Below are 9,546 nucleotides of genomic sequence, written 5' to 3'. Positions count from 1 at the left end.
TTAATATAATACAACAAACCTTTACATTTTATATATTACCTTTATATTCTATTTACATTATATTATTTTTATAATATATTTACATTATATTATACTTTTATATTGTGTTTACATTATATTACAATATTCCAATATACTCGAAGATATATGAAGATATATGAAAGAAAACAAAATAGAAAACACTGTTGTAAAAATTACAAGCAAATTTACCATCCTTCTATTGTTACCGGCTTATCAAACATTTAAGAAAACAGTCGTTAAGCAAAGTTATCATTAAGCTGACAATGAGTCAGAATTTGTTCGATATCTACTTATCAGTTTTTTCAAAATTTCTCGTTATACGTTTATCAAAAATACGTATTATAATAATATGTATCATTATACGTTGTTCATATCTTTTTAAAGTAATGTAATAAAGCAAACAGATGGTTTTATATTACTGCATCTTTGAACCTGTAAATCACATTGATTAACCCGAAGCACGGTGGGAATTCAGATTCCCACCTCTTTGTAATTCATTTTTTTATATTTCTCAATTAAAATTTAATTTTGTTACAAATTTTTGCGGTTTTACTTCAATAAGATGTTCGTAAGTGCAGAGAAATGTATGTTTTCCGTTAATTTTTTGTTTCATTGTTTATATTAACAAAGTGTAAAAAATAGTGTATTTTTCAGAAAAAATTCATGTCGAAAACAAAAAGTTACTTGATTAGGACGAAATTGGGTACTCGAGGGTTTTCGAGGTCGCTGATCACGAATGTGAACTAAACATTTCATAATTCAAAATGGCAGATCCAATATATGTGTAAATAGATTAGAGGGTAAAAAAAATAAAGTTCATGTGCGGGAGATGCGAGTATGGTATTCCGACGTATTTTAGCCGCTGAACACGAATATGGTTATAGTTTTGCTCCATCACGTCAGGAATTTTTTATAACCTCAGAAACACTAAGAAAAGCGTTATATCCAGCTAAGCAATTGCATTCTTGAACAAATTTTTTCTCATTTATGCCTGTCATCTTGGATTCGCCATTTTGAATTTCTAAGGTCGAAAATCTGGGGAGATTCGTAATCAGCGACCCCGAAAACCCTCGAGTAACAAATTTCAACTAAATTCTATGTAAAGAAAAATGTATGCTTCAAAAAGTTAAAGTAGCAAAGCACGAAGTTTTAAAATGAAAAGTTGGATTAACACAAAATGCAACTTTATTACAGATTTAAATAAATCAATCTTGAATCACTAAATATGATATATATGTACTTGATATATATACCATAATTGTAGTCTAATGAACTGTGCACCGAAATATTTCCGGACTAAACACAATTAAATCACTGTAGTAATTTCCTCTATATATACCGATTATTGCGAAGAATATTACTAAGGCCTCGGTGGTCTAATAGCTCAGGACGCTCGTACGGAATACAAGAGATCCGGGTTCGACTCCCGGCCGAGGTAATATTTTTCGCAATAAGTTTAATTTAGTTTTTTAGCATATTAATATCTTTGAAATATGATGCCTGATTGAGCATCGAAATTATTAGAATTTTAATTTAATTCGCGAAATTATTACAGTGGTTTAATTGTGTTTAGTCCGGAAATATTTCGGTGCACAGTTCATTAGACTACAATTGTGATATATATGTCAAGTACATATATAGCATATTTAGTGATTCAAGATTGATTCATTTAAAGCATTTTAAAATTTAGCTTCGACCATATAGGGCTCTTATTTATCGGTTGTGTCTCTCACATACGCGGTCTAAAAATGATATTATTGTTTATTACAGATTTAATCAGCAAAACAAGCGAGTTTACAAATAAATTTTTATACAAGATTTTGCGTTGTTACTGGGAATTATTGGGACAATTCTCTTTTTCTTCTTTACACTTTCGAACAATATCTGAAAGCAAAAATATTTTTTTTGTAATTCTCATGAAAAGTCAAATATATTTTCTTCCAAAATATATTAAAATCTTACTCTTGCAAATTTCGTTTAAAACACTAACGATTGGCGAATCTGGCATCTCCGTCAGAAAATTTTTACCCTCGTCGCAACATCTAGCTAGCAATGGATCTAAAGGTATGGAGCCTAAGAATTCTACATTTAATTCGTTCGACATCGTTCGTGCTCCACCTGACGAAGCTGGGAATATTTCTGCGGCATTCTGTGTACAAAGATGTTTCGTTAATCAGATCCTTCCATTTTTTTCTTTTGTTCTATTCCAGGGCTCGGCAAAATTTGCACTTCTCGGCCGATTTTCGAGAGACTCCGCCTCCTATTACTCCTCTCACCGTTCACCCCGCGCGCAGTCCAAATGCCGCTCGACGTTTAGGAGCTCATATGACGCTCGTAGACATGAGATCCACGCTTTGGGCGCTCATGCTGTAAACTTCATTCTACTTTTTTTTGTTCATTACATAACTAAGATAGAATGAAGCAACGCGTAAAATCGAGTGCTTACGCGTTGCTTCATTCTTATCTTAGTTATGTAATGAACAAAAAAAAGTAGAATGAAGTTTACAGCATGAGCGCCCAAAGCGTGGATCTCATGTCTACGAGCGTCATATGAGCTCCTAAACGTCGAGCGGCATTTGGACTGCGCGCGGGGCGAGCGGTGAGAGGAGTAGCGAGAGGCAGAGCCTCTCGAAAATCGGCCGAGAAGTGCAAATTTTGCCAAGCCCTGTTCTATTCAAATGGTCCTTACTTTGCATTTAGGACATATGAAGATACTCATGTTCTCAACCACACCCAAGATTGGAATATTCACTTTTCTGCAAAAGTCTATTTCTTTCCTGACGTCTAAGAGAGCAACTTGTGGCGGTGTCGTGACAATTATGGCACCCGTTATGCCGGCACCTTTTAGATATGACGTAGCTGACAAATGTTCGTCTGATGTACCAGGCGGTGTATCCAAAATGAGATAATCTAAGCTACCCCAGTCAACTTCTGATAGAAACTGCTTGATCATACCTGAATATATACAGATACATTTATTTACAATGAAAATCATACAGATTAATATAATAAGAATTATAAAAAATGAAATCTTAAAAGTACGCCGATACCATTCTTCTTTGGTCCTCTCCAAATAACTGCAGCATCTGGACTGCTGAGCAAAAAACCAATCGACATTAGTGATAAGTTATCCTCGATATACTAAAACAAAATCTGCAGTGTTATATAATAGGTTTTTTATTGGTATAATAATTCTGCTTTAAGGAGTTTACTTACTACAGGCGACCATCCTGATCCACTTTGATGAACTTGTTCACCAAGTGCTCCCAGTACCCTTGGCTGTGATGGTCCACAAATGTCAATATCCAGTACTCCCACCTAAATAAGACAGACAAGATTTGAAATATCTCTTTAATAAAATTTATATTATCAAATTTTTCAATATATATCACAAAGATTAATTAAATTATATTTGGTGTTGGTATTTATATAAAAAATATAAATACAGATACAATTTAATTATATTGTATCTGTATTTATATCTCTGAAATACTAAAATACTGACTGGAAATACTAATAATAAGAATGAGAATACTAAAAGTTTGATAATCAATAAGGAACTGGCACTGGTTGATACGACATATATAGCCATTAGTAGACTATAGATATTCTCTGTCTGAGGTTATTTCCTACAAACTAGCTGCTAGGCGTTCACTATGTCAACATGTACATTGAAAATCATATGGATGTACTTGGAATGGGCAAAAGAGTGAGTTATTATATTAACTTGTTTTTTAACTTTATATAAATGTGAGGTTATTTATGTGACAGTAAAATATATGGTATTTATGTTAGCATGGCATAACACAGAACATATAAGACAAATTAGATACAAAAGATAAAGAAATCAAATATTTGTTCCAAACAACGTTTGTATCACACAATATTTTTCTTTTCAGTTATGATTAGTTACATGCTTACATTTCTGTCAGGATTATTTGCTGCAAGACACCTGGATAGCAATGATGTCACAGTACTCTTGCCTACTCCTCCTTTGCCTGAAAGCACTAGCAGCTTATTCCGCACTGAAGAAAGTCTTTCTTTCACAAGCGCAATACCAGGATCTGGTTGCTTGGCAGCTCCGGACGAACACAGCGACTGATTCGGGCATCCTGCACAAGCTGATGCTTTGCCAGCACTTTCACTCTGGGTTCCAGGACAATCTAAAAATTTCATGAGTTTCTTAACATTTGGAGCACTTTCTAAATATATATATATAATAGAAATGATTTGGCGCAGAAAAAGAAAAATGATGATTCATACATAATATCAATATGACAAAAGATAGCTTATTTCATCACTTCAAGTGAAAACTAGTTAGTATTTTTAGTATTTTTAAAATGTAACATTAAAAAATATACGCTTCATAAACAATGAATGAAAAATTAAAAATCAAAATTAAAATATATAGTGGTTCTAACATAACCTTTAATTCTGACTCACATTAGCATAATATAATATATATAAATGATACATATCAATAATTGTGTAATTTTAATAAATATCAAGTTTATATGTCTTTAATTAATTCGATTTATTTATAATACCGATTAAAATCGGATTGCATATACAACTCACGTTCGGGAGCTTCGCTAGGTACATCTGCCATGTTGGATCATTAATTTTTTCTGATATAAGTACACATTGATAAGTGTTGTTATGCCATGGCACACAAAAAAACTTAAACAGTAAAACTTAAGCAGTAAGGAAATCAACATTTGGATTCGCTATTGCTTATGTTACGGCCTTACCGACTCTACCGTGATGGGTCAATTCACTTACTGCTTATGTTTTACTGCTTAAGTTTTTTTGTGTGCCATAGCCCTAATTGTATAAGGGAACAAAAAACTTTTTCAAAATGTACTACTATATTTCTATTGTTATATTTTGTTATTTTTTCTTTTTTCAAGAAGAAAAAATAACAGCTGATATAACAATCAATAGAACATTATTTTATCATAATGATTCAGGATAGTTTAATTTTTTTAATAAACTTTTTCTATTAAAAAACGTGGCTCTTTTATTTTAATTTTTTTCATCTCACAATTAATGTCTGATGTATAATAGATATGTGTGTTTCATTATATTAGAATAATTATTATATTTCTATTATAATCTATAGATTTATTTAGCAGAACACATAATTGATTATTATTTATTTCTCAAGATTTAATGAAACTATTACTTTCCTGTCAGAAAAATAATTCTAAATAGGAACATGCTGATATTAAATACCTATAAGTTTAGGATATAAGATATATGTAATTTAAACTCTTCAAACACACACAAAGATGAAACAAAAAACAATTACTTTTTAACTATACATTTTAATATATTAATTTGTAGCAATTGCAACCATGGAGTACAGTCGCAGGTTCAATGTCTTATATGGAACCAGTAGTTCCGATCCGTATAGGTGACTATACTCGTACACACCATTTATTACCATGGAGACCGAATGTTGGATTCGAGAATACAGAAGTTATTCCCTTGTAAGTAGATTCAACATTTTTTCTCTTAGAATTAGTTACGATTCATTTGCTTTAGCATCACTCCTATGATAACAACTATGAGACATCATGCTTTGAACCCTTTATAGAATATTGATTTAACAAACAGATACTGTACTTTTGTATATGATTTAACAACTTTGCTTTACTATATCTCTGCCGATTCTTGGTAAATCCTCACCTTACCCTTATCCTCGTCTTGAATAAATATCTAGCACACAGATCTAGACATGGATATGAAGTATATAATTATTATATTATTTTCTTGCAGAGTCACAAAGTCGATATCAAGTTATGCACTGGACGCAAATAATAAAATGAGTACAAGGCCGTTGAAATTTCCAAATCTAATCACGGGTTATCAACGCAACCCTGTTCATGCATCACAAGCCGCCCTTTATACGAGATACACACCGCACGAATGGTTTCAGAAACAAGTGAAATATTACAACGAGGCAGATTCGCAGAGGCATTATTCTGAGAGGACGCGAAATGATGCTCTGAGAATTATCAGGTATTTCTTCAGATTAATTTTTAAATATATTATGTATAAAACCGATATTAAATCTGAATTTCAAATATTTTTCAGAAATGCCGAGGAGAAGATACAGCATGGTCAATATGATACCAGCCGAAGACTTGGTGAAAGAATAAACGACATTACTTTTTGGCGCAACGAAGTAGCAGCGGAACTAGAGAGAATGCTTCATGAAATTGAGCGACTCCACGATTGCCGAAATATTTTAGAAAAGGCATCACGAGATATTGAAGGACCTTTACACATCGCAGAAGAGTGTCTGTATCACAGGGAAGCTAGAAAAGGTATGCAAAATATTGTAAAACTATTTTTAACTTATATATTTCATGTTTTAGATATTGTGCATGTAAAAAATTACAATAAATAATTTTATATTTTAGGTACAGAATTGGTACATGACGAGTCAGAAAAATGTTTACTGCGAGAAGTAGAAAACTTGCGGACAAACCAAAAGAAACTGGAAATCTGTTTGGATAAATGCAAAGATCAGGTAAATTATACCTTAACTTATATGATAGTAGAATTCCTAGTTAACTGACACGATTAAAATAATTAATATTATCTGCTTGTAGTTACGAAATTGCAGGGCTTCGCAGAATCAACTAGAATTGGATTTAAAGAATAAGGAGAGTGCCTTGGGCATAGATACTATTTGTCACCAATTGAGCAATCACACTCATGGATTACAATATTATTCTGGAATTGAGAAATATGATCCATGGTATTTAATTGTATAGTATTTGTATAATTTTTAATAACTTATAATTAATTTTTAGTTTGTTAGTGTTTCAGAGCAAGAAACCTGGGCAGATGCAGTGAATAGAATAGTGCAAAGATCCCAAACGGAACGGAACAAATCCTGTCAATTACGCACCACTGCCGAAAGTCTAGTAAATAAAGTCGCTCAGGAAATGTGGAATACTTGGAGTAATACCAACAATGCTTTAACACATAGATCGTCCGAATTACTTGAGGCTAAGAACAAGCTGCAACAGCATTTGCAAAAGGTACAAGGTGTTACGCGCGTAACCTTTTCGAAAATTAAACGCGATTCGTGAAATATTACAGGTGCAACAAGAAATATTCGATGTTGAAAAAAATTTGGAATTAATGCGTAAGGCTATCGCGGACAAAAGTTATGCGACCAAAGTTGCACATACGAGGATGGAAGCGAGGATGCATCGTCCTGATATGGAATTATGTCGTGATTATGCCTACACAAGGTATATAACTTTATAATGTACCAGCAATATATATATGTCTATATATATATATAAAATGTCTATGTATATATATATATATATATATATGGACATTATTTGAAAATACTATTCTTATTCTGCAGCCTTCAGAAAGAGATTGACGAAATAAATCATCAACTTGAGCGAATGCACAAGACGTTAAAAGAACTTGAGAATCAACATCAGAAACTGCTGCGAACTCGAACTATGCTCGAACATGATCTTGCCTTGAAAATAGACGCAATATATATCGATAAGGAAAAAGTTTGTGGTCTTAGACGTGCGTATCCTGTTAACGCATTATTTAGATTTTAAAAGTATATTCTCTGTTAATGCCGTGCTCTACATATGACTACTGCCATTTATGAGAATGTTTAGTCGTGTCATCACTTGAAATACACTCCTAAAGGAATTTAGGCTACGTGATATTTCCATAAAAAGGAGGTTTGAAAAAATATATTACATATTAAATATTTATTTGTTTGTACAATTATCATAATTATGCTAGAACTATTAAACATAATTAAGCTTTACTTTGTTGAATGACTTTTGGCATAGCTCGGTACAGGCAAATTAAATCCTGGTTTGGACTCAAAAAACGTATAGGAGAGAACTATTTCGTCAACAAACTCCATTTTTGGATCCTCTATGAATTCTGGATCAATGAAGAAGAACACTGGCATGTCAACCTTAATACACAAGAATATATATAATAATTTATGCTACTCACTGCCTAATTTAATCATATATATTATATAAATGTTCATAATTTCTGTTAAAGAATAACAACTGATATTAAGAAAATAGAAAATATAGCCGTTGTTAAAAACAGAAAAAACTGGACTGTAGATTATTTTATTTGATGCTAAGGAACTTACTTGTTCATGTGGGTTAAGCATCTGTTCCTCAAAACAGAAGCATTGTATCTTATTAAAGTATTGTCCTACGTCGAATGGTAAAACATTATACGTGGATATTCCTACAATTTGGTTATCGGTTGGATTTGTGGCTGTATAAAATGCTAAAGCCGTCTCTCCAGGAACAACTGTAATCTCTTTTTGCTGTGGTTTGAAGTTCCATTGCATCGACGATGCCACATCGGCATTGAACATAATTTTGATCTTTTTGTTCTTAATAGGTGTCATTGTGGATACTTTACTAGCATCATGACCAGCTGATACCGTTCCACCATAACTGTATGACTACAGAACAAAAAGAAAATTCAATAAAGAAAAGAAATATTTGTACTGATGCTGCTACATGATAAATTCGCATTACACTGGATTAATGTATACTAAAAGCTGTTTTATATAAAGTATTTATATGCAATGGCATAATATAATCAACTTTGACAATAAAATAATATATGTATATTCTATTAAATAACGTGGCAGCATTATTATTGAATATTCAATCATTTAAAATATTTATATGCCTTTTAAAGGAGATGAAACGTATGAATAAGAATATAAAAAATTAAAATATTTAATATAAACCAAGTCCCTTGGCTTTTAGGCCAAAAATAAAGTTTAAATATTTATTATGCTTTTATATTTAACTTTGTTAATTTCATGTGCAGCTTTCATATACAGCTTTATTATATCATTAATTATAAACAGCTTTTTTATATTACTAATCTAGTGTAATGCAAATGATAGAATTTAATAATAATTATACAAATGATATTCAATTTATTAAATATGAGATCAAGCTTAAATTAAGATGTAAAATAATCCTTAGAGAATCACAACTGCACCTGGCAAAACATTCTGTACAAAGGCACTGCAGAGTAACTCAAACCAACTACCAGAACTCCGATTCCAGACCAATAAAAGGCAGTAGAATGTAATTTCTTTCGGAACGTGTTAGAATGGTCTTTCATTAAATTTCGCGACACGCTGGTGTATATTTGCCTCACGCATGTTCGTGTCAACAGTCGACAGATGTTCCGGTACATCTCTTTTTAGAATTTCTCTATTACTTAAAATCGATTCTGTAACGAGGTGAAAATTACAAAAGTGAGCGAATTTACTAGAATACTAATAATTTCATTGATCAACACTTAGTAAATTTGCTCACTTTTGTCATTCTCACTTTGTTTGAAGATACAGAATCGACCCTCTGGTCCTGTCAATCCAAAGAAGTTAACCTAAACGCAACAACTTTATATATTCGGGTCGTCGAGTGGCTTACTGCTCGGTGCGATATGCTGGATTCACACTGCATCCGATTTTCG

The 9,546-nt window shown here is 32.2% G+C and overlaps 3 protein-coding genes across 3 annotated transcripts; 1 reads left to right on the top strand and 2 right to left on the bottom strand.

Annotated features, from left to right (window-relative positions):
- Positions 1-1,686: 1,686 nt before the first annotated feature.
- Positions 1,687-4,811, bottom strand: Nubp1 (NUBP iron-sulfur cluster assembly factor 1). The gene is made up of 7 exons (XM_018450793.1): positions 4,600-4,811; positions 3,943-4,184; positions 3,238-3,339; positions 3,072-3,162; positions 2,711-2,976; positions 1,984-2,170; positions 1,687-1,905 (listed from the first exon to the last, which is right to left on the bottom strand). The coding sequence occupies exons 1-7, from the start codon at positions 4,628-4,630 to the stop codon at positions 1,850-1,852; spliced, it is 975 nt and encodes a 324-aa protein (XP_018306295.1). The 5' UTR covers positions 4,631-4,811; the 3' UTR covers positions 1,687-1,849.
- A 559-nt stretch (positions 4,812-5,370) lies between these two features.
- On the top strand, positions 5,371-7,749 carry LOC108724422 (tektin-3). The gene is made up of 8 exons (XM_018450792.1): positions 5,371-5,513; positions 5,803-6,045; positions 6,121-6,353; positions 6,450-6,559; positions 6,642-6,790; positions 6,854-7,076; positions 7,138-7,292; positions 7,415-7,749. The coding sequence occupies exons 1-8, from the start codon at positions 5,401-5,403 to the stop codon at positions 7,623-7,625; spliced, it is 1,437 nt and encodes a 478-aa protein (XP_018306294.1). The 5' UTR covers positions 5,371-5,400; the 3' UTR covers positions 7,626-7,749.
- A 46-nt stretch (positions 7,750-7,795) lies between these two features.
- Positions 7,796-9,524, bottom strand: Cox11 (Cytochrome c oxidase copper chaperone COX11). Its single transcript, XM_018450795.1, has 4 exons — positions 9,390-9,524; positions 9,067-9,303; positions 8,189-8,512; positions 7,796-7,999 (listed from the first exon to the last, which is right to left on the bottom strand). Exons 2-4 carry the CDS (start codon positions 9,265-9,267, stop codon positions 7,841-7,843), a joined length of 684 nt encoding a protein of 227 aa, XP_018306297.1. The 5' UTR covers positions 9,268-9,303; positions 9,390-9,524; the 3' UTR covers positions 7,796-7,840.
- Between the last annotated feature and the right edge of the window lie 22 nt (positions 9,525-9,546).

Source organism: Mycetomoellerius zeteki, unplaced genomic scaffold (genome assembly GCF_001594055.1).
Source record: "Mycetomoellerius zeteki isolate Tzet28-1 unplaced genomic scaffold, Tzet1.0 scaffold298, whole genome shotgun sequence".
NCBI lineage: Eukaryota > Metazoa > Arthropoda > Insecta > Hymenoptera > Formicidae > Mycetomoellerius > Mycetomoellerius zeteki.
This window is presented reverse-complemented; position numbering and strand designations above follow the sequence as displayed.